Source organism: Budorcas taxicolor, chromosome 4 (assembly GCF_023091745.1).
Source record: "Budorcas taxicolor isolate Tak-1 chromosome 4, Takin1.1, whole genome shotgun sequence".
Classification (NCBI taxonomy): domain Eukaryota; kingdom Metazoa; phylum Chordata; class Mammalia; order Artiodactyla; family Bovidae; genus Budorcas; species Budorcas taxicolor.
The window spans coordinates 57505392-57531435 of record NC_068913.1 but is presented as its reverse complement, the minus strand read 5'-3'; the positions used below and the strand labels follow the sequence as shown (position 1 = coordinate 57531435).

The 26044-nt window shown below is 38.9% G+C and overlaps 1 protein-coding gene across 1 annotated transcript in view; it reads right to left on the bottom strand.

The window, feature by feature from the left end:
* Positions 1-26044, bottom strand: part of BMT2 (base methyltransferase of 25S rRNA 2 homolog) — a 77678-nt gene that overhangs the window by 6000 nt on the left and 45634 nt on the right. Inside the window, exon 4 of the mRNA XM_052639131.1 lies at positions 4030-4144. Coding sequence (XP_052495091.1) covers positions 4030-4144 — 115 coding nt within the window. The remainder of the gene's footprint in view (positions 1-4029; positions 4145-26044) is intronic.

Here is a 26044-nt window from a genome sequence, read left to right as displayed (position 1 = left end):
AAGTACACTTTAGTGATTTTAGAGGCATCCTATGCATACCTATGTTTTTGATAGCTTATATTTTTATTTATCTTCATTCCAAAATATCTAATTTTCTTAGTGAGTTTTTCTTTCACTGATGTTCTAATTATTCCATCAGTTATTGAGAGAAAGTTGATTAAATCTTCAACTATAATTTTATAAATGTCTGTAATTGCTACTTTATCAGTTTTTGGCTTATGTATTTTAAAGCTTTTATTAGATGCATAAATGTTGAAGACTGTTTTGTACTACTGATGAACTGATCTTTCTATCATGATGAAATAAGCACCTTTATTGCTAGTGATATACTTTACTCTAATATCTACTTTGTCTGATTTTAATAGTGCCATTCTAAGTCTTTTGACCATCCTACTTGTGTGGGATGAAGCGCATTTCCTATAGGCAACATGTATTTGAATCCTGTTTTTTTATCCAGTCTGACAATTTCTACCTTTTAATTGGGTGGTTAAGCCATGTCTATTTAATGTGATTATTGGGAAGCTTAAATTTAAAGGTATAATCTTGCTATTTATTTTCTATGTTTCCCATCTGTTCATTGTTTCCTTTCTTCTCTATATGCCATCTTTTGGATTAAAGAAATTTCTTTATGATCCTATTTTATCTCCTTTGCTAATTTATTAGCTGTAACTCTTTATTTACTAGTTGCTTTAGAATTTAGTCTACATCTTTTACCTATCATAATATCTTACATCTTTTACCTTCACATAATATCTTACCACTTAATATGTAGTATAAAAACCTATTACTAAACATATAGTATATTTCCCTTTTTCCTCTCTTGTGCTATTGTTATTATACATTTTTATATAGATTATAAACTCAATTTTACAGTTGACTCTTGAACACACACCCTGAGTTTTCACTGCACATGTCCAATTAGACATGGGGTTATTTTTAAGAAATATACAGTCAGTTCTCTGTATCTGTGGACAGAGAACCCAGGGAAGACCTGACTCTAAAGGCTTGAGCATCCAGATTTTGACATCTGTGGTGGTGGTGGGGTGTCCTGGAACCATTCCCCTGGGATGCTCAAGGCCAGCTCTATTACTAGCTTTTATCAAATTTGGAAGAATTCTGACCATTATTTTATTTCTTTTATTCTCTTCTCCCCCTTTTTGAGGGAACTCCAATTGTGTTTATATCTGGCCACTTGAAATTGACTCACTGTTTGCTGATGCTCTTCCATTAAAAAAAAAATGTCTGTTTACTTTTGGGTAATTTCAATTGTTATGTCCTCAGTTTAACTTCTGTAATATCTAATGTACTATTAGTCCCATTTAGTACATGTTTCATATCATACACCATAGTATCCATCTTCAGAAGTTATATTGGCTATTTTTAATTATCTCTCATGGCTCTACTTTTTATACATATAGAATATAGTTATAACATTCCCATCTTAATGTCCTTGTTTCCTAATTTTAACATCTGTGGCAGTTCACAGTTGCTTTCTGTTAGAAGACTGATCTCATTGTGGGTCCTATTTTCTTGCTTCTTTACTTGGCTGATTACTTTTTTATTGGATGTCAGGTATGGTGAATGTTACATTGCTGTGTACTGGATTACTCTGTAATGCTATAAATATTCTAACTTTGTTCTGGGATGTATTAATAGTTGAATTATCTGGAGACAGTTTGATTTTTTTGGTTCTTGTTTCCAGATTTGTTTCATGGGACTAGAGCAGCCTTCAGTCGAAGGTTAATTATTCTCCACTACTGAGGCAATTATTAATTATTCTCCACTACTGGGCATCCCTTGTAGCTCAGTTGGTAAAGAATCTGCCTGCAATGCAGGAGACCTGGGTTCGATTCCTGGGTCAGGGAAGACCCCCTGGAGAAGGAAATGGCAACCCACTCCAGTATTCTTGCCTGGAGAATCCCATGGACAGGCTACAGTCCATGGGGTTGCAAGAGTCGGACACGACTAAACCACCACCACCACTGAGGTAAGGCAGTTTTGTGTACTCTACCCAAAACACTGTGACTCTTGAGGTTTTCAGTTTGGCTAGGGGGAACAGGTACTGCTTTCCAGCCTGTGTGAGTGCACCAGACGATATAACCCTTAGACCTTTGAAGTGGTACACCCTCCAGGTTCATATAGTTTTCTCACAGAAATGTACTGGTAAGTACTCAGTTGAGTACACAAGAATAATACTTTGCAGACCTCTGGAATTTTCTCTTTGTGGAGCTCTCACATCTTTGGTACTTTGTCCATGAACCCTAGCTGTCTTGATATCCCACACCTTTCACCTCTGCCTCCATAATTCAGGGTTACCAGCTGTGCTCTGCTTGGGATCCACTGTTTGTGCCACATACTGGAAACTCTCTGAAGGCTACGTGCTGGTAAAACTGTATGCCTCATTTGTTTTTCCATCTCTTGGAGATCACTGTCCTTCATTACCTGATGTACAGTCTCTTGTATATTATTCTGAATATTTTGTCAACATGTTAGTTGCTGCAGGCAGGAGGAAAGAGGATCAGACTGGTCCCTGTCACTGCATCTTGCTTGGAAGTATAAGTCCCTTCCTTTTGTTTTAAAATTAGTTATAGGGTTCTGGGAACTATAAAAGTCTGATTCTACTACTAAACTTATGTTCTTCTGCCTTCCTTAATGGCTTTGCAGTTGAAAATTTATAGCCCTATCTATAAACAATTTAATATTTTAAGAATAATATTTAAGCTTGAGGTTTAGATTAAATGGTTATCATGTCTTAGCAGTCACTGAAGGATATCTCTAATGTGTGTCTTGAGGAAGGAAGGGGAGAGAATCCATGTGCAAATCCACCCGCACTTTAAACTATAACTCTGGGACTTCCTCTGTGGTCAAGTGGCCAAGATTCTGTGCTCCCAAAACAGGGGGCCCAGGGAACTAGATCCTGTGTGCCACAACTAAGACCTGGCATAGCCAAATAAATAAGTAAATATTTAAAAGAAAATAAAATAAGACTATAGCTTCTGATGGCACAGGAATTCTCTGCAAAGTATTTGTCTACCTTTATAAAGCAGAGATAATAGTAAAGGTTTGTAGCATTTTCTTGTCAATGTTAGTCATAAAGATTTTCAAGCTCATTAAAATTAAAGAATAAATTCATTTAAAAGTTGACACTTCAGGCAGGAATTTTTCAATTATAACAGCAAACTTTTCTTTAGCACTTACTATATAACAGGCCCTTTGCTAGGTGCTTTAAGTACTTTTTCTCAAGTAAACGTGACAATCTTATAGGTATGGTCCATTACAAACTTCACTGAACAGATGGGAAAACTGAGGCTCAGACAGTCAAAGTGAGATTGAAAGTAAGATTTCTTTCTCTTATTAAAGTTCGTATGGAGTACTTAATAAGCCAGGCACTCTTCTAGATCCTGGGAGCATAATGGTGGGGATAAAAAAAATCTCTGACCCTAAGAGTTTATACTGTTTATACTGTTACATAGCAATAAAAATTAGTAAAAAAATTTTTGTACCTGGTGCCATATCAAAAGTTAAGACTGCAAAAGTTATGAATTTATGTCACTGAGGGAAATAAATCTAATTTTAAAAGCAGAGGAAACATTCTTTGTAAAGTTAAAGTAGTTTTATCTACTAAGTACAAATTTGGCAGTCTCCAAGACCCTGCTCTTTTCTATTCCATATTATCTCTACATCACAGTACATTTCAGAAAGAGATGCATTTAAAAAATCAAAATAAAAAATAAAAAGCTGAAACATTACACCTATCTGGGAACTTTGCAACCTACTACAATTTCTTGACTCCAATGACAGATGATAAACAAGAAACAAAACGACAAATATGGTATTGGTCAAATTAATATTAGTTAAAGAAATGCTCAAATTTTCATAGACTATACATTTATTTTTGAACTGAAAGAGCCTCTTATCAACTTGTACATAGGAAATATATTTGCTATTTCAGGAATGTAAAGATAGTGCTTTCCGTTGTATATATAAAATGTTCAAGTCTCAGAACAAAACAAACAGAACTATGCATACCTCTACAGCAGGTACAATGTCTATGCCAACAGTTAGAAATTCTTCAAACTTCAGAAATGGGTTAAAGCAGCTGCCAACGTCAAGTAATCTGATCTTTCCTGAGGTTTGTAGCAACCTAAAAATAGATTATTTTTAGTGTATGCCTTTTATAATATGAAATAAAATATAAGAAAAATTCAAACGTTTGAGAATAAAAAAGATACATAGACTATTGGCTTTTTGGTCTCAGGATCCCTTTACATGTTTAAAAATTACTGAGGGCCTTGAAGAACTCTTTCATTTATGCAAGTTATATCTACCAATAATACCATGTTTGAAATTAAAACTCAGTGGTTTAAAAACATTAATTCATAATGAAAATCTAAATTAGAAAGGTAATAAAAGTGAGTTATTGTTTTACATTCTTACAAGTCTCTTTAATGTCTGGCTTAATAGAAGACGAATGGATTCTCTTTATCTGCTTTTCATTCAAGCTGTTGTAATATCACATGCCATGAAATTTCTAGAAAACTCAACCCTAGATTCAAGACAGACTCAAAGTAGAAGAGGCAAATGATATTTTAGTATTATTATGAAAATAATTTCCTCCCCAAAGAGACCCTGGAAGGCTCTCAGATTCCCAGATCGCATTTTGAAAACTATAGATGAGAGAATCCATTCACAAATTAATTCTCAGTTGCCAATATAATGATGTCAATGACTTAAGGACCAAAGAGAAAAGCTGTTATAGAATAGTATTTTTGGGTGGGATGATTTGGGAGAATGGCATTGAAACATGTATAATATCATATACGAAACGAGTCACCAGTCCAGGTTCAATGCATGATACTGGATGCTTGGGGCTGGTGCATTGAGACAACCCAGAGGGATGACAGGGAGGGAGGAGGGAGGGGGGTTCAGGACGGGGAACATGTGTATACCTGTGGCGGATACATGTTGAGGTATGGCAAAACCAATACAATATTGTAAAGTAATTAACCTCCAATTAAAATAAATAAGTTTATATTAAAAAAACTTTAAAAAAGAAAGTGAACAAATATCTAAAAAAAAATACAATAGTACTTTTTAAGTAATGAAAAAATTTTATTTTGTGCAAGAGCATGCCTCATTTACAAAAGTAGTAGGAAAAAAGAAGGTGACCAAACTATACATGATCATTAAAGTTAGTCAAATGCAGCTAATATGGATCTGAAGAAGTGAAGTGAAGTTAAAGTTGCTCAGTCGTGTCCAACTCTTTGTGACCCTATGGGCAGTCCATGGAATTCTCTAGGCCAGAATACTGGAGTGGATAGCCTTTCCCGTCTCTAGGGGATCTTCCCAACCCAGGGATCAAACTCAGGTCTCCCACATTGCAGGTGGCTTCTTTACCAGCTGAGCCACAAGGGATCTACAGAGCAGCAAATAAGGATGAAGGAAAACAGTGGAATTTTGTTGGTCTAGTTTTCAGATGGTAAAGCAATAATAAAAACCTACTTCAGACATATGCATTTTCAGTGATATTTAGAAAAATTTTCTGAAAAAATTATGAGTAGATACTAGAAACATAAAGGAAGGAAATATAGTGAAATAACTGAGTAAATAAATGGAATCTTGGGTTCTTTAAAGTCTATAGGGCACAAAAAAATCTGCCCAGCTTCTGTTCCTGATACCTTGGCTAGTATACTGCCATAGGATTCATTAGAGAGGTGTTAAACTATACTAGGTTAAGCTCCTAGAAAAGGCACTATAAGTCAAAATAATATAAAGATTCTTTTTTCATAAATGAATGTAATAAATAGGGGTATGTTTTTAATCAAGAGCCTGATGTCCTAACATTTTATAGAAATGACCAGAATCACCATCTGATCATAAATAAACTATACAGGATCAGTCTGGTACAGGACATGGCAGGTTATAGTACTGTAAAAACAGTATGAACATATTAAAATATTTTTATCAATAAAATTTTATTTAAAAACTCATCTAAAGAGGGGGTTATGGGGTATAAAGAAATAAAAGAATTAGCACTCTCAGCAAAAAGAGCTGCTCCTTGGGCTCAAGAGGTAATTTTCTGTACTGCAACAAAATCAAGAAGTCAATTATTGTGTAGTCCAAGTGACTTGTATAACAATCATCTGTAAAGCTGAATTAAATTTAGTGATACTTGAAATATCACAATACCCTAGCTCCGAGGAAGAAGGTGACAAGCGAACTTCTGTGGTATAGGTTGCAAGCTGTCAAATGGGGCAAAAGACTGAGTAGATATAAACCATGGAAATGCCTGGCATATAGTTGACATTTACTGCTGAATTAACAAATATGAATACTCAAATCATAACCAGTTAGACTAAATGAGAACCAGATTGCCATTCTAATCTTTACATGGAGCTATGGTGAAGAACAGGAATTCTGGAATCAGAGACTTAAAACGTGATTCATGTCTCCATATCACACAGTTCTTTATCTGTGCGATATGGAGACAACAATGATAATCGCACTTAAGAGTTGTTTTCAGGATTAAATGAGATAATACATTTATAATGTTTGACCTAGTATGTGGTACATGGTAAATGCTCAAAAAAGTGGTAGATATTGTTAGCTATTAACATCCTGTTATATTATAAAATCCTATGTGGTTTGTCCACTGATGACCTTCCTAAACATAGTAAAAGCAGAATTTGCCTTACACTATTCTGATAGATCTAGTAAACTGGGTAGAAAAAAAATTTGTAATAGTCTTTTAAAAGGTGCCTCTTATAAACTTTCTACCTGAATAGAGTACTCTGAATCATTGAAGTTGATTCGACATTAAATATGAAAGTGAAAGTCACTCAGTTGTGTCTGACTCTTTGCAACCCCATGGACTATACAGTCCATGGAATTCTCCAGGCCAGAATACTGGAGTGGGTAGACTTTCCCTTCTCCAGGGGATCTTCCCAATCAGGGATTGAATCCAGGTCTCATGCGTTGCAGGCGGTTTCTTTACCAGCTGAGCCACAAGAGGAGTTTCCCTGGTGGCTCCCAGGTGTGGTCAGTGCCCCTGACACTGTGACAGGCCACAGTCAACCCACGTCTCTGCCAGAGACTCCTGGACACTCACAGGATAGTCTGGATTAGTCTCTTGTGGGCTCACTGCTCCTTTCTCCTGGGTCCTGGTGTACACAAGGTTTTGTTTGTGCCCTCCAAGAGTCTCTGTTTCCCCAGTCCTGTGGAAGTTCTGTAATCAAATCCCACTGGCCTTCAAAGTCAAATCCATTGGGGATTCTCAGTCTTTTTTTGCCAAATCCTCAGGTTGGGAAGTCAGTTGTGGAGCCTAGAACTTTCACACCAATGTGAGAACTTCTTTGGTATAATTGTTCTCCAGTTTGTCTCTTGCCCACACAGCAGCTCTTCCCAGATAGTGGATGGTGATAGTGGTAAAGGACCTGCCTGCTGACACAGGAGGTGTGGGTTCAATTCCTAGACTGGGAAGATCCTCTGAAGAAGGAAATGGCAACCCAATCCAGAATTCTTGCCTGAAAAATTACATGGACAGAGTAGCCTGGCAGGCTACAGTCCATGGAGCTGCAAAGAGACACTTTTTAATATAACTTAATATAATGGAATAACTTAATAACATTGTTCAGTCATTAAGTTATGTCTGACCCTTTGCAACCCCATGGACTGCAGCATGCCAGGCTTCCCTGTCCTTCACTATCTCCTAGAGTTTGCTCAAATTCATGTCCATTGAGTTGGTGATGCTATATAACCATCTCATCCTTTGCTGCCCTTTTCTCCTTTCACTTTCAATCTTTCCCAGCATCAGGGTCTTTTCCAATGAGTTGTCTCTTCGCATCAGGTGGCCCAAGTATTGGAGCTTCAGCTTCAGCATCAGTCCTTCCAATGAACATTCAGGGTTGATTTCCTTTAGCACCGACTGGTTTGATCTCCTTGCTGTCCAAGGAACTCTCAAGAGTCTTCTCCAACACCACAATTTGAAAGCATCAATTCTTCAGTGCTCAGCCTTCTTAATGGTCCAACTCTCAAATCTGTACCCAACTACTGGAAAAACCATAGCTTTGATTGTACAGATCTTTGTTGGCAAAGTGATGTCTTTGCTTTTTAATATGCTGTCTAGGTTTGTCAAAGTTTTCCTTCCATAAAGCAAGCGTCTTTTAATTTCATGGCTACAGTCATCGTTTGCAATGATTTTGGAGCCCAGGGGGGGGAAAAAAAACCTGTCACTGCTTCTATTTTTTCCCCTTCTATTTGCCATGAGGTGATGGGACCAGATGTCATGTTCTTAAGTTTTTTGAATGTTGAGTTTTAAGCCAGCTTTTTCACTCTCCTCTTTCACCGTCATCTAGAGGCTCTTTAGTTGCTCTTCACTTCCTGCCATTAGCATGGTATCAACTGCATATCTGAGGTTGTTGCTCTCAGTAATACACAATCCATTTCAAATTTCTTTGGTTTAGCTCTGCAATTTTTTTTTTTACATCAAACATATATTTACAGTTTAAACATTAATCACACAGTGAACAGAACATCAAATAAATACTACCCAGGACAAGAAATAACACTCTGCATCCTAGAAACACAATCTTCCCTGACAACATCCCCAAACCCATTCTATAAAGGCAGCCACTCTCCTGGTTTTAGTGATAAACATTCCCTTGGTTTCCTTTTATAGTCTTCCCACCATGAATGTTTTCTGAGTAATAGTTTCACACTACACATTTGCTTTTGTGACTTTATTCTTTCACTTAATATAAATCTGTGAAGGTCATCTGTATTTCTATAATTTAATTCAGATTCATTGCTGTGTGGTAGTACCTTTTACATAACACATCCCATTGTGATTTTGATGAGAATGGTACTGAGTCTAAAGATCATTTGGGAAGAATTAACATCTTTACAATATCAAGTCTTCTAATGCATGGACATGCTATTATTCTCCATCTATTTAGGTTTCTTTCATTGTCTCCAAATAGCTTTAACAATTTCTCTAAAAGGTCCCATGTATATTTTATTGGATTTATATTTCTTGTTAGCTCAAGAAATTTCTTGTTAGCATCATTTTTTGATGCTATTACTGCTTTCCCCCTATGGATAAACCCTCTTATTTTTAAAAAAAATTTAATTTTTCATTGTTGGTTACAGAAATGCAACTCATTTTGTATAATGATTTGTATCAAGCAGCTTGACTAAGTTTCTGTTATTTCAACTGCTAATCTGTATATTATTTTGAGTATCCTAGTCTAGGTACATAGTTATATGAAATCTGTGAGAAACAACATTTCTTATTTCTTTTCTTATCTACCCATCCACCCACCCACCCATCCATCTATTTTTTGCCTCACTGCTTTTCCCAGGACTTCTGTTGTTGTTCAGTGGCTAAGTCGTTTCTGACTCTTTGCAACCCCATGGACTAGAGCACACCAGGCTTCCCTGTCCTTCACTATCTCCCAGTGTTTGCTCAAACTTCAGGCCTCTAATACAGTACTAAACAGGACTAATACAAGCAGTTACTATTTTCAGTCTCAGGAGAGACATTAAGTATAAGTTCACCATTAATATATAATTCACTATTAAACACAATGACTGCTGCAGGTTTTATACAGAAATCTTGATAAAGCTGAAGAAGCTCTTCTTATACTTTGCTAGTTTCTTTCGTTAAAAAAAAAATTCACAGAAATCTATGTTGGATTTTATGAAATGCACTCTACTCAGCTACTGAGATATGAGTTTGTTTATGTGATACAGTACACTCAGTTCTGTAGTGTTAAATCAAGCCTGCATTATTGGGAATAATCTGATTTGGTTTTGATAAATTATTCTTTTTATCCATTAAAGGATTTGTTTTATATATATATATATAGCTGGTTCTATCTGTGGTGGTTCTGGTCTATAAAGTCATCACAATCACTGAACCATGCTCCTAAGGGAAACAGAAGATTATGCCTCTGATTACAATACTTTAATTATCAGATCAACATATAACTTGGATTTATGTGTATTTCTGTTTAAAAATACCTTATTTAATATATATTACAATGCATCAACACTGAACTCACAAACCAACACCATTATAACTCATGCATAAGGGAGGCATAACTAATATAGTACTTTCTCTGTAAGGCATAATACAGCCTTGTTTTTAGATATACTTTGTTTATGCTTAGGGGTCATTTAAAAAGTAAAATCAATAAAAAGTGCAAAAAATGTACTCTAAATAGACTGAAAAAGGGACATTTTTATACTTGAGAATTGAACAATGAGGAAGAGCTTGCCTTGCTCAACTTCAGCTAGGAAGGTGTATGTCAGATGACTTTTTTTTTTCGCCACACTGAGTATGTCCACAAATGAGACTGAAAATACCAAGGGTACTGATCTTGGAATTAAATTTTATTGATTAGGTGAATTTGCAGATATGGAATTTTTGAATAATGAAGATAAACAGTGTATACACACAGACACATATATGTGCATCTATGTTCATAAGTGACACCAGACTATAATTTTCCACTCTTGTACTATCAAGAGTTTTCATGTAAAGGTTATGCTAGACTCTTAAGGTGAGTGCAGGAGTATTCTTTTCATTCTATTTTTAAGAGTATGTGTAAGAATAGACTTCATTTTCCCTTTAATGCTTATCAGAATTTGCTGGTAAAGCCATTTAGGCCTAGAGTCTTATTTATGAAAAGATTTTTAACCACTAATTTAATTTCTTTATTATTAACATCCACAAAGTTATTCAGTATCCTTCTACTATCTTTTAATGTCTTCAGTATGTATTGCTATATTCACCCTTTTTAATATTGAAATTGGTTATTTGTGACTTTTGTTTTTTGGGATGTACCTCACCCAGAGATTTCTAATTTTAATGGTCATTATAAAAATCCAGGTTTTATATTTGTTGACTTTTTCTACCTTCCTGCTGTTTACTTTTTTCACTTTTTTTGTGGGGAAGGAGCTTATTTGCTGAATTATCTTTGACTTTTTCTTTTTAACTCTTTAAAAATAATTGTATTTATTTATTCACCTTTGGCTGTGCTGGGTCTTCACTGCTTTGCAGGTTTTTCTCTAGTTGCAGTGAGCAAGGGATCCTCTCTGGTGGTAGTGTGCAGGATTCTCACAGTGGTGGCTTCAGAGCCACCACAGAGCATGGACTCTGTGGTTGTGTTGCAGCTCTTGGGGTATAGAGCACAGGCTCAACAGTTGTGGCTCATGAGCTTAGTTACTTTGTGGCATGTGGGATCTTCCCCGACCAGGGATCGGACCCGTGTCTCCTGCACTGGCAGGAAGATTCTCTACCATTGAGCCATCAGGGAAGCCCATCTTTAACTTCTTGAGACAGACTCTTAATTCATTAGTTTTCAGTTTTTCTTTATACTATAGCATTTAAGCTATAAATTTTCCTTTAAGTGATGCTATAGCTATACCCCAAAGTTTTAATAAAAAGCATTTTTGTGACATTTTTGGACAAAAATTCTTCACAAAAAATATTATTTAGTTGAAAATATTTTCTACTTTTTATTATAATTTTTCAGCTCATGGGTTTTTTGGGGAAGGTTATTTACTAATTTCTAAACCTTTGGGTACTTTCTAATTCCCATTTGGTACCAATTTCTTGCTTAACAGCATTGTCTGTATAATTCAACCCTTTGAGTCTTACTGACATTTGCCTTTTAAATTTTTATAAATTAGTAACATTTAAAATATTTACTATAATTTTTAAATAACATTTTTGGTAAATGTTATCTGTACAGAATAGTTGAAATGAATTATTTTGTAGTTTTGGGGTACACTATTCTACATATGAGCCACTCTGGTGGCCTCAGAGGTTAAAGCGTCTGCCTGCAATGCAGGAGACCTAGGTTTGATCCCTGGGTCGGGAAGATCCCTGGAGAAGGAAACAGCAATCCACTCCAGGACTGTTGCCTGGAAAATCCCATGGACAGAGGAGCCTGGCAGGCTACAGGCCATGGGGTAGCAAAGAGTCGGACACGACTGAGCGACTTCACTATTTATTAGTAAATTCTCAAACTTAGCATGCACGCAGAGCTTAGAGTTTTTGTCACTTAGACTGGAATGGAAAGCATTTTCTTCAGAGGGGTGTTCAATAACATTTCAGAGAAAGAATCAATATATGGGGCTGTTGAAGGCAGGCCAAGGGAAGGAACTGATTGGAAACAGGATTCATTCCTTAGGCCTGGTTTAACCTGCAAGTGAGCCAGGTGCCTCAGGCCAGAGGGGAGTACATGGTAGCCTCAGAGGTTAAAGCGTCTGCCTGCAATGCAGGAGACCTGGGTTTGATCCCTGGGTCAGGAAGATGCCCTGGAGAAGGAAATGGCAACCCACTCCAGTATTCTTGCACGGAGAATCCCATGGACGGAGGAGCCTGGTGAGCTACAGTCCATGGGGTCGCAAAGAGTCAGACATGACTGAGCGACTTCAATTACCTATTCTACATAGGGCTGTTAGGTTGTTAACTATGTTGTTCAAATTTCTACTGTGAATGTCTGCTCTCTGTTATTGAGAAGATCTCAATTTTTTTTTTAAAGAATCAGAAAAATATCTCTATAAATTGATAAAATAGCACCACCTTCAAACTGTTGTATAAAGATTAAATGAGTTAACTACACACTATACATAAGGACAAGGAGTAAAGAAGGAATAATTACCAAAAGTTTAGTATAGTTTTTTTAAAAAAAGGCTCTGGAGAGAGATAATACAACTCTATTTTTACTGGTGCTTTACTACCAAGTGACCTTAGAAATTTTACTTACCCATTTTGTGTGTGTTTCCTCATACGTAAAATGAAAGGCCATTCTAATTCTAAAATTTTAGATCAGTTCTTGATAGAATATATTACCTTCTTACTTATTTGAAATGTCTATATCAATATCCTGCTGAAAATAATCAAATAAACAAAAACTAAGACTTAAAAAAAAGCACACCTTCCTGAAACAGCCCCAGATGTTGATTCTTTCTCAGAAATGTTATTGAACACCCCTGCTCTGAAGAAAATGCTTTCCATTCCAGTCTAAGTGACAAAGAACTCTAAGCTCTGCGTGCATGCTAAGTCTGAGAATTTACTAATAAATAGTGAAGTCACTCAGTCGTGTCCGACTCTTTGCGACCCATGGACTGTAGCCTACCAGGCTCCTCTGTCCATGCGATTTTCCAGGCAACAGTCCTGGAGTGGATTGCCATTTCCTAGGCGCAGGCGGCTGCGAGAGCCGGCGCACTAGGCGCAGGCGGCTGCGAGAGCCGGCGCACTAGGCGCAGGCGGCTGCGAGAGCCGGCGCACTAGGCGCAGGCGGCTGCGAGAGCCGGCGCACTAGGCGCAGGCGGCTGCGAGAGCCGGCGCACTAGGCGCAGGCGGCTGCGAGAGCCGGCGCACTAGGCGCAGGCGGCTGCGAGAGCCGGCGCACTAGGCGCAGGCGGCTGCGAGAGCCGGCGCACTAGGCGCAGGCGGCTGCGAGAGCCGGCGCACTAGGCGCAGGCGGCTGCGAGAGCCGGCGCACTAGGCGCAGGCGGCTGCGAGAGCCGGCGCACTAGGCGCAGGCGGCTGCGAGAGCCGGCGCACTAGGCGCAGGCGGCTGCGAGAGCCGGCGCACTAGGCGCAGGCGGCTGCGAGAGCCGGCGCACTAGGCGCAGGCGGCTGCGAGAGCCGGCGCACTAGGCGCAGGCGGCTGCGAGAGCCGGCGCACTAGGCGCAGGCGGCTGCGAGAGCCGGCGCACTAGGCGCAGGCGGCTGCGAGAGGAGCTACCCCAGGTCTGAGGTCAGGGGCAGCGGCCTAAAGTGCCAGGCTGTGACGGTGCAAAACAGCCGAGAGGATACTCTGCGTCTGAGGTCAGGGGCGGCAGCCGAAAGGAACTATCCTGCGTCCGAGGTCAGGGGTGGCCGGGAGGAGACACTGTGCGTCCGAGGTCAGGGGCGGCCGGGAGAAGCCACCTCACGCCCGAGGCCAGGGGCGGTGACCCAGAGGAGCCACCCCGAGCCCTAGGCCAGGGGCTGCAGCTGGGAGGAGCCGCCCACGCCCGAGGCCAGGTCCGGCGGCCTGGAAGAGCATCCCAGGCGGCTGCGAGAGGAGTTACCCCACGTCTGAAGTCAGGGGCAGCGGCCTAAAGTGCCAGGCTGTGACGGTGCAGAACAGCCGAGAGGAGCTACTCTGCGTCGAAGGCCAGGGGCAGCAGCCGAGAGGAGCTATCCTGCGTCCGAGGTCGGGGCGGCGGACGGGAGGAGCTATCCTGTGTCCGAGGTCAGGGGCGGCCGGGAGAAGCCACCTCACGCCCGAGGCCAGGGGCGGTGACCCTGAGGAGCCACCCCGAGCCTGAGGCCAGGGGCAGCAGCTGGGAGGAACCACCCACACCCGAGGCCAGGGCTGGCGGTCTGGAAGAGCATCCCGAGGAGCCCTGGCTGAGCTATCCCACGTTGAAGCGGCTGTGCTTTGCTGGGGCAGCTGTGAAGAGATACTCCACGCCCAAGGTAAAAACCCAAATAAGATGGTAGGTGTTGCAAGAGGGCATCAGAGGGCAGACACACTGAAACCATACTCACAGAAAACTAGTCAATCTGATCACACTAGGACCACAGCCTTGTCGAACTCAATGAAACCAAGCCATGCCTGCAGGGCAACCCAAGATGGGCGGGTCATGGTGGAGAAGTCTGACAGAGCATGGTCCACTGGAGAAGGGAATGGCAAGCCACTTCAGTATTCTTGCCTTGAGAACCCCGTGAACAGTATGAAAAGGCAAAATGATAGAATACCAAAAGAGAAACTCCCCAGGTCATTAGGTGCCCAATATGCTACTGGAGATCAGTGGAGAAATAACTCCAGAAAGAATGAAGGGATGGAGCCAAAGCAAAAACAACACCCAGTTGTGGATGCAACTGGTGATAGAAGCAAGGACCAATGCTTTAAAGAGCAATATTGCATAGGAACCTGGAATGTCAGGTCCATGAATCCAGGCAAATTGGAAGTGGTCAAACAAGAGATGGCAAGGGTGAACGTCGACATTCTAGGAATCAGCGAACTAAAATGGACTGGAATGGGTGAATTTACCTGAATGACCATTATATCTACTACTGCGGGCAGGAATCCCTCAGAAGAAATGGAGTAGCCATCATGGTCAACAAGAGTCTGAAATGCAGTACTTGGATGCAATCTCAAAAATGACAGAATGATCTCTGTTCATCTCCAAGGGAAACCATTCAATATCACAGTTATCCATCTACGCCCCAAACAATAATGCTGAAGAAGCTGCAATTGAACGGTTTTATCAAGACCTACAAGACCTTTCAGAACTAACACCCCAAAAAGATATCCTTTTCATTATAGGGGACTGGAATGCAAAAGTAGGAAGTCAAGAAACACCTGGAGTAACAGGCAAATCTGGCCTTGGAATGTGGAATGAAGCAGGGCAAAGACTAACAGAGTTTTGCCAAGAAAATGCACTGGTCATAGCAAACACCCTCTTTCAACAACACAAGAGAAGACTCTACACATGGACATCACCAGATGGTCAACACCAAAATCAGACTGATTATATTCTATGCAGCCAAAGATGGAGAAGCTCTATACATTCAACAAAAACAAGACCAGGAACTGACTGTGGCTCAGATCATGAACTCCTTATTATCGAATTCAGACTCAAATTGAAGAAAGCAGGGAAAACTGCTGGACCATTCAGGTATGGCCTAAATCAAATTCCTTATGATTATACAGTGGAAGTGAGAAATAGATTTAAGGGTCGAGATCTGATAGAGTGCCTGATGAACTATGGAATGAGGTTCGTGACATTGTACAGGAGACAGGGATCAAGACCATCCCCACGGAAAAGAAGTGCAAAAAAGCAAAATGGTTGTCTGAGGAGGCCTTACAAATAGCTGTGAAAAGAAGAGAGGCGAAAAGCAAAGGAGAAAAGGAAAGATATAAGCATCTGAATGGAGAGTTCCAGAGAATAGCAAGAAGAGATAAGAAAGCCTTCAGTGATCAATGTAAAGAAATAGAGGAAAAGAACAGAATGGGAAAGACTAGAGATCTCTTCAAGAAAATTAGAGATACCAAGGGAACATTTCATGCAATGATGGGCCAATAAAGGACAGAAATGGTCTGGACCTAACAGAAGCAGAAGATATTAAGAAGAGGTGGCAAGAATACACGGAAGAACTGTTCAAAAACGATCTTCACAACCCGGATAATCATGATGATGTGATCTCTAATCTAGAGCCAGACATCTTGGAATGTGAAGTCAAGTGGGCCTTAGAAAGCATCACTATGAACAAAGCTAGTGGAGGTGATGGAATTCCAGTTGAGCTGTTTCAAATCCTGAAAGATGATGCTGTGAAAGTGCTGCAGCTCAATAAGCCAGCAAGTTTGGAAAACTCAGCAGTGGCCACAGGACTGGAAAAGGTCAGTTTTCATTCCTATTCCAAAGAAAGGAAATGCTAAAGAATGCTCAAACTACCACACAATTGCACTCATCTCACACGCTAGTAAAGTAATGCTCAAAATTCTCCAAGCCAGGCTTCAGCAATATGTGAACCGTGAACTCCCTGATGTTCAAGCTGGTTTTAGAAAAGGCAGAGGAACCAGAGATCAAATTGTCAGCATCTGCTGGATCATTGAAAAAGCAAGAGAGTTCCAGAAAAACATCTATTTCTGCTGTATTGACTATGCCAACGCCTTTGACTGTGTGGATCACAATAAACTGTGGAAAATTCTCAAAGATATGGGAATACCAGACCACCTAACCTGCCTCTTGAAAAATCTGTATGCAGGTCAGGAAGCAACAGTTAGAACTGGACATGGAACAACAGACTGGTTCCAAATAGGAAAAGGAGTACGTCAAGGCTGTATATTGTCACCCTGCTTATTTAACTTATATGCAGAGTACATCATGAGAAACGCTGGACTGGAAGAAACACAAGCTGAAATCAAGATTGCCGGGAGAAATATCAGTAACCTCCGATATGCAGATGACACCACCCTTATGGCAGAAAGTGAAGAGGAGCTAAAATGCCTCTTGATGAAAGTGAAAGAGGAGAGCGAAAAAGTTGGCTTAAAGCTCAACATTCAGAAAACGAAGATCATGACATCCGGTCCCATCACTTCATGGGAAATAGATGGGGAAACAGTGGAAACAGTGTCAGGTTTTATTATTTTGGGCTCCAAAATCACTGCAGATGGTGACTGCAGCCATGAATTAAAAGACGCTTACTCCTTGGAAGAAAAGTTATGACCAACCTAGATAGTATATTCAAAAGTAGAGACATTACTTTGCCGACTAAGGTTCGTCTAGTCAAGGCTATGGTTTTTCCAGTGGTCATGTATGGATGTGAAAGTTGGACTGTTAAGAAGGCTGAGCGCCAAAGAATTGATGCTTTTGAACTGTGGTGTTGGAGAAGACTCTTGAGAGTCCCTTGGACTGCAAGGAGATCCAACCAGTCCATTCTGAAGGAGATCAACCCTGAATATTCATTGGAAGGACTGATGCTGAAGCCAAAGCTCCAGTACTTTGGCCACCTCATGCGAAGAGTTGACTCATTGGAAAAGACTCTGATGCTGGGAGGGATTGGGGGCAGGAGGAGAAGGGGACGACAGAGGATGAGATGGCTGGATGGCATCACTGACTCGATGGACGTCAGTCTGGGTGAACTCCGGGAGACGGTGATGAACAGGGAGGCCTGGCGTGCTGCGATTCATGGGGTCGCAAAGAGTTGGCCACGACTGAGCGACTGAACTGAAGTGAACTGAAGACTTAAAAATACTACTATCTAGTGAATTCTCTTGAGGTCTAAATTTCATGAAAATCTATTCTGTCAGATTGTTAATGGACATCTAAGAGCAGCAAAGCTCTAAGGGGCACTTTTTTCGACATGTCATATATAGGATAAAAACTGTCATAATTACCGCACTCTGTCAGATACAATTCTAATGAACCAAAGTCTTTCACTGGAGGTAGGATGGAAAGGGACTCTTGTCACTTAGGATACCTCTGCTTGAGACTCTCTACCAGCAGTTCTTAATTTTTTGGGTAATATACTTCTTTGAGTATCTGATTAAATTTATGGCCATTTCCGCCTAGAAAACAATACATATATGATACACAAGTCACACTTTTCAGGGTGGTTCACAGACTCTGCTTGGATTACCTTGAGTTTCCATATTTATGCAGTGATGATGAAGACAAAGTTTTATAGAATCACTGTCTTGGTCTGGTACATTTTAGTGGCAAGGAACAGAAAACCACTTAAACTAGCTTAAGTAAAAGGCAAATTTATCTTAAATATGAAAAGATGCCTCACGGAATTCAACTTTAAGAAGCACAGTTGGTCTTCATGGGAACAGAAAAGGTATCAAGGAGATACTTTTTTGTCTCCTCTTTCTTTCCAGAAAACTGCCTCAGTTGCCTACAAAAAATTTCCTGACACTGATGATTAAAATAGACATGGTTCTGTTAGGTTAGAATAGGAAACAGGAGTCCAGGATGGTGGTGGCTAAAAGAAAATAGAACAAAGAGGACTGGAGAGAGGACCTCAGGGAGAACAAACAGCACTCCTGGCTAGCCCAATTTACATAGGGCAGGCCCAGGAGGAGGGAAAAACATGTAAAAAGAGGACCCGAAGGGCCAGGGCTCCCTCCTTTCTTCAAGTCTTTTGGTTGGCATGCCCTCACGCCTCTAGGATGTATTTTCCTGCTAATTTCTAAATAAAATTGAGCTGTAACATGGAGTTGTAACACTGAACTAAGAGTTATAACAAGGTCTGTTCGAGGCCTGAGAGCTATAACACGGTCTGTCCAAGACCTGAGCTATAACATGGTCTGTCTGAGAGCTATGACATGCCAAGGGCTCGAACGTCCGTCACTTCAAATTTTTGCTGAGACAAGACAGAACCGAGGCGAATATACTTGCCTGACAGTTCTATACCCGTGAACTATACTATTAAAGTATAACTATTTTTCATTTCAGTTTAGAGTACTTAGTATTTATATACACAGTCAGGATATGGGTTAGATTAATAAATAGCATCTGTGAACGCCTCTCTGAGTTTAGCATTCTTTGTTAGAATATGCTCTTTAAATTCCCTTCCAAGACACCTATGACTCAGACAGCCTTTCTCAGGTTATACTCTTCATGCTTTCTCTCTCTTTCCATTGAAACCTAGGACTTATTACAGCTATATCACTTTCTACTGAAATATCTCTCTGAAAATAAACATCAAATTCAACCACAATATACTATTTGCCACCATTAAGAATGTTGAAAAGAAATGTGATGTAGGCTCTGTAACTTCATTAAACAGTTGTAATCAATTTTGTGGTCTACGGCAGCACTGCTGGAACGTGTTAGTGTTCTCTGGAGACTACTCTGAGGCATTTCAACACATTTTTCTAAATGTGCACTAGGCTGTAAGAAAGCAAGCCTTTTTTAGACACGCCAAATGTGATTCCAAAGAGACTGAGGAAAAACAAAGTGATAATGCCTTATGAGAAACAAAACAGAAAGAAATGGGTGAATTTACTAATGTTGGTAAGATAAATATTTAGAAGATATTAGTTTTTCTGACCAGGAAAATCTATAGAACAGATCAACAGTCTGATCAGTCAGGAAACAACTAGTTTTCTACAGGACAGCTAATGGAAATACAGTTAGACCGGTTTCTAATTTCAATATATAGGAATCCTCTTCATTTACATTCTGTAAAGTGATAAAACATACTGATTAAAAGACAAAGTTTGGTTAGAAAGTTTGTTATGGTTTCTCTACATTTTATCGCCTCTTTCAAATGTTCATTTACATTCCTCAGTAAATTTTCACTTTGCTTTAGATAGATTTATGCAGAGAACCTTAAAACTGTATTATTTGGAAACATTTTAAAATTTAAGAATTCAGTCTTCAACTTCACTTAGTTTCTCAAAAGTGTTAAGTAAAAATCTTGCATGTAAAAATGTATAGGCTATTCATATGATAACTTTCTATTTAAATTTCTTTCCTATGTTGATTTTTACTCAATACTGCCTTTGTTCTCTTTTCTAAATCAGTTATATTAAAAGACTGTATTTCTTTACTCCTGTCTACCTAGGCTGTTCAAATGATAACTTTCTATTTAAATTTCCTATGTTGAGTTTTACTTAACATTGCTTTTGTTCTCTTTTTCAAAATAGTTATAGTAAAAGATCACATTTCTTTATTCCCTCCCCCTCAATTCCCATCTTGTTAGTTAAGGAGCTTAATAAGGAAAATACTGGATTTTATTTCCTACAAAATTTTCTGTCTGGCATGCTGCCAGTGTCAACAACAGAATCTTGAACACCTCAAGACACTTTAAGAGGGAGCTATAAACTCTAAGTAAAATGTTTTGCTTGTTACATAAGAAAATCTGGCAATATTTACCCAAGTATACAGTTTTAAGCAGGTTTTCAAAGTGCTCTCTTCAAAGCCATCGGTGTTTCCAGAGTCCATTCAAGGGCCAGCAAAGACAGACGTGGGAGATACTGGGTGGTGACGACTGCTATACCTTTTGCCTGCACCACAAAGTGTCCTCTGAAGAAAATAGTCTATGGCTAAAATGTTGAAATCAATAATCCAGGCCTTGCTTATTACCCTACTGGTTTGATATAGAGGAATGGGAAATTAGATTTCCATACAGTATCTTCTTCAGGAGAAAGAAAAGAAGAAAATGCACTATTGAGAGTTAGTATGTAAAATAGCACTGTCACTCTGAATTCATGACAATCATATATATGAGAAAATTTTTTACAATCCAACTTTTAGGGGTGATAACAAATAAGTGGGTGAAATTTATTACTAGATACCCTGGATCACATTAAAAATCATTTAGTTCCACCCATCTTCCTGTCTTAATCATTTCTTCAAGGAAAAGCAGAAAAAATTGTTAAACGGAAAACTTTTGATTCTGATTGATGGTGTGGTTTATTATCATTAAAGCCAGGATTGAACCTGGGTCTCCCACTTTGCAAGCAAATTCTTTACAATCTAAGCTACCAGGGAAGTCCATATTTCATATAGTCTGTTTCATTTCTATATGTATCATAAATCCTTGAAATGATTCTTAAACATTACTGATTTTGATGGCATATGTAAAACCAGACAATAGCTTCTCCTTCACATTAGGTAGTAAAGAACCAAAAAAATGTACTAGAAGGAGATTAAGTGTGTGTAAAGGTTGTTTATAGGCTAAACAATCTGCACTATGTAGATGAAGTCAGGCTTTAATAAAGAAAAGTGTTAGCTTAGGGAGTTAATGATTTATATCTGAAGGGACAGTTTTTCCCAAAATGCATTTCACAAAATAGTCTCTGAAGATGCTTTTTTGTCGACAGGTCAAATGAAAACATAGTCTCTTTTTTGAAGAGCTACAGGCATGTAACCATATAATAGCTCTCTAATTAAAAAACTCAGCTTTAATGTCCAAATTTACTTTGTTGACAAACCCGTTTTTAAATTATGTCCTACTCATTTTACAGAATTTCTTGGGAAAACAAAACTTTGAGACTGGAGATAAGGAATGAATAAGAAAGGCATGGATATCTAGTTTTTAAGCAAAACATATGAAAAAAACTGAAAGGATAACCCAGAAAATCCATATACAGAGATCACAGCAGGCTTATGAAGAAGTAAGTGGAAAGATCTCAGCCATGGCTTCACATGAATGCTTAGATTGCTGCCCTTATTGACAACATTTTTTGTGTTGCCATCACGGTGATCACTGTCATCATATAACAATGGCCACTATATCAGTAATGTAAAATTATTATGCTAAGTCGTTTCAGTGGTGTCCGACTCTGTGCAGCCCCATAAACGGCAGCCCACTAGGCTCCTCTGTCCCTGGGATTCTCCAGGCAAGAGTACTGGAGTGGGTTGCCACTGCCTTCTCTGAAAATTCTTACGAGTAGGTACGATTACTCTCATTTTACAGATGAGGGGAATGAGGCTTAGAGAAGTTAAATACATATTGAAGGTCATTTGCTAGTTAAGTGATTTCAGATGGAATTAAAATCTGATGTGTAGTCTGAGATTTTAACAATTATGCCCACTATGTCTCCCACAGAAGGAAGTACCAGTGTGGATACAACTTAACAGTTGTCCATGCATAAAATAAACATGCTATGGAAATATTTACTATAATTGTAGGTCCGCATTCTAAAAACAAGCTAATCATATGTATTAGTTTTCTATTATTTTGTAATAAACTACCACAAAGTTAATTTAAAAATACAACCTAATTTTGTAGAAGTTCAGGCATTCTTGGCTGGTACTCTGCTCTGGGTGTGATAAAGCTGAAATTAAGGTTTCAGCAGAACTAGGCTCTTATTTAAGAGTTTTGTGAGGGGAGAATCCAGTTCTAGGCTTATTCAGGTTGTTGGCAGAAACCAGTTCCATGTGGATGCAGGACTGTTTTTTTGCTGACTGGTCAGCTTCTAGAGGCTACCTGTACACCATGGCTCATGGCCCACCCCATTTTCAATGCCAACAACAGCACATTTATTCTTATGCTTCAAATCCTCCTGAGACACTCTGTCCCTCTTCTCTTATGTTGCATTTGGGAAAAGCTATTTGTTTTTAAGGGCTCATGTAATTAGATTAGACCCACCCAGACACTCTTGTCTTGGTCAATTGATTGGTAACATTACCAGAAAAAGACAGATATGGAGAGGGATTTTTGCCTCCTTCAGACCACTTTTAGACTCAAGGTGCAACATCTTGCAGATTTTAGACCTGCCAACCCCTACAATCATGTGAGCCAATTCCTTAAAATACATCTGTCTGTCTCTCTATATACACTCCCAAACACTATATTAGTTCTATTCCTCTGGAGAACACTAATACACACTTCCCAACAGAATCCTATGTATCTGGTGGTCAAGATTCCTATTTTCATGTAGGGCTACCCTACATGAAATGATGAAGAGATGAGAAGGAGTTTCAAAACACAGAGAAATACCACTGGCATATCCCTACTAACTGTTCCCTAGCAGCATACCACAACATACTGAGTTTCCTTGTTCCCACATAAGTCAACAGATAGACTGAATTATTGGTCTTAATCAAACTAAACCTCATGAAAGAGAAGCTTAACAAGGTTCCTGGCAAAAAAACCCAAAGGTTTTAGATACTCTAAAAATGCTAATGCAAGGGAGTTAGAAACAACACAACAGATCTGACACTTCTATTTCCAGTAAAAACATTTTCAGCTAGATTGAAGCAAAAAAAGAATTACTAAATCAGATCTGGCAAGATTAGAAAAATTCAAAATTATAAATTGAAATGCAGATTTATATTCACTCATGACCTTGTCCTAAGTGATTAACCTACATTTTTTAACCACTCAAAATTTTATGACTGGGCATGATTCTTTAAAGGCAAGGGTCTAGTGCTTGAGTGAGAATATACTTTATATGTAATAGGAATCTTAAGAGTTACTATACTCTTACCTGTCTTCTTAAAAATGACTTAATACCTTTTCTTGACATGAGAGATATTCATCATGACTGTTCATCATTTTTACAGATATACAGGACTCTATTCCTACAAAAAAAATTGCCTGTTTCTAGAATTATTTGTTTTCCTCTAAGATAGTTGTCTTTTCTCTCAGTGTCACATTTTGTTATTATGTAACAGACTCTTCTGTTTTAAGGTTTCTAATCTACTATGCTTTGAAAAATTCTCCCCTTTATTTCCTCTTTTTCATTTTTGTGTATGAAGGCCTCCTTCCATGGCAATTACTTGAACTGATCTCATCTTTGTTCAGAGTGGTTAAACTCAAGTGGGTTAAAACTAGATACATTGTCTTTTATTAACCAGGGTAAGAAGCCAAAGAATAGATAGAGATATCAGATTCTCACCGTTTTCTCAAGATATGAAGTATCCCACACAATCCCTCCACCACCTGAGCCCCCCTTTTTAAAGCCTTTTCTTAGTCTGCTTCTAACATTTTAATCCTTTGTTTTTCTTATTAAGAGCACCCATAATGTTGTATTTATCCTCCTTTAGATTCTGTGGGCCAACATCAAAGTACTCAATAGTACACAGAACTGAAAAGATATTGTAGGGATAACAAGAAAATAAAGGAAACAAAGTACTACTAATTTCCCGATTCTAACCTCAATTAAGTTTTCTTTGTTCTAAAATCACAGTTAACTTAATCATGAGATTGGCACTATCTGGGGTTTTGGTTAAAATTCATTTTATGGTCTCTTTTAAGAGAATTCATTCATTCATTGATTTGATGTGTTTGCAACTCACTCTGGTACTCTTGCATGGAAAATCCCATGGACAGAGGAGCTTGGTAGGCTGCAGTCCATGGGGTTGCAAAGAGTCGGACACGACTGAGTGACTTCACTTTTCACTTTCACTTTATGTGAGTTGGGAAGATGCCCTGGAAAAAGAAATGGCAACTCATTCCACTATTCTTGCCTGGGAAATCCTATGGACAAAGCAGCCTGGCAGATGACAGTCCCTGGGGTTGCAAATAGTCGGATATGACTGAGCGACTAGCACTTTCTTTTCAATTTATGTGCAAGGTTACTGTGTTAAGCCCCTGAGTTAAAGCAGAGAATAACAGAATTTGAACATCTGCCCTCCTGAAGTACTCACTAGTACATGGTTTGGAAAATTATAATGGTTAGGAAGATTATTATAATAACCCTTGGGCAAGTTACTAAAGTGATTAACTTAATTCTTTTACAATTCTCTAATCCTTTCTTAAAGTTCTCAACCATTATTAAAGCCTAAAGAAAACCTGGCTTTTAGACACAGACACAAGTTCTCTTCTGATTTCATGACAGAGTAGATTAATTTACTGTGAATTCTGTCAAATATACAGACTTTCTCAGGTTTTCAAAACCATTTCTACCTTTGGGAATATGTATTCAATCTAGAGCTAATCATAAAAGTACCCAGATCCTGGGAAGAACAAGTTTTCCCTCTTAGCAGTCCTTAATGCAAATAAACATTGCCTAAAAGCTTAAAGATTGTGTGAGGTAGACAATGTCATTCTGAAATGCCTTACTACTCTACATTCATATTTATAGTTTAAAAGCTCTATGCTATGACCTCTACTGCTACTGGTTTAGATTAAAGTTAACATAGGTAACAATGTTTCTTTGAAGGCTAAAAACCACTGCATTGGCAAACTGAGGTAGAAAAGAATCCAGCTGGCTAAGGTTCTTCAACAACTTACATATTTCAAAGAAGGCTTCCATCCGAGGTTCACATTACATCTATGGTCATGTTCTTAAGACCACACTCTTAATTTTAAAATATTCTCCAGAAGTAAAGCAATTGTTCTCATACTTTCTATATCATATTACTCAATTGTTTCCATATTTTTCTTTCACTTATTCAAATATATACTAATTACTGTATGCCAGGTAGGACTTCCCTGGTGGCTCAGACGGTTAAGCATCTGTCTACAATGTGGGAGACCCGGATTCAATCCCTGGGTCAGGAAGATCCCCTGGAGAAGGAAATGGCAATCCACGCCAGTACTATTGCCTGGAAAATCCCATGGACAGAGGAGCCTGGTAGGCTACAGCCCATGGGGTCGCAAAGAGTTGGACACGACTGAGTGACTTTACCTGGTATGCCAGGTATTTCATAGGTACTGATGATATAGTTACAAGGCAAAGTTACTGACCTTAAATTTACACAGCAGGAATATAATTTAGGTAACTGCTCTATTAATAAAATATCACAAATTATTTTCACATGCCTTTCTATAAGTAAAGCTGAACTGAGAATGGGAAATACACACAATATAATAAATACATAGTACTACACGAGGACTCAGTTCAGTTCAGTTGCTCAGTCGTGTCGAACTCTTGACTGCCACTTCAGAAAACATCATAAATAATATATGATTTGGGAACTGAGGTTATCTGTTCACTCCTCCACATACTGTTCTCAATAGGACTAATTTGGCTATTATCAGTATAGTAAGAATAAGCATAGTAACAATGTGTTATTAAATTTGGTGCAAGGAAATATTCAGAACTCTGTGTAACAGTGGGACTATTCTAAA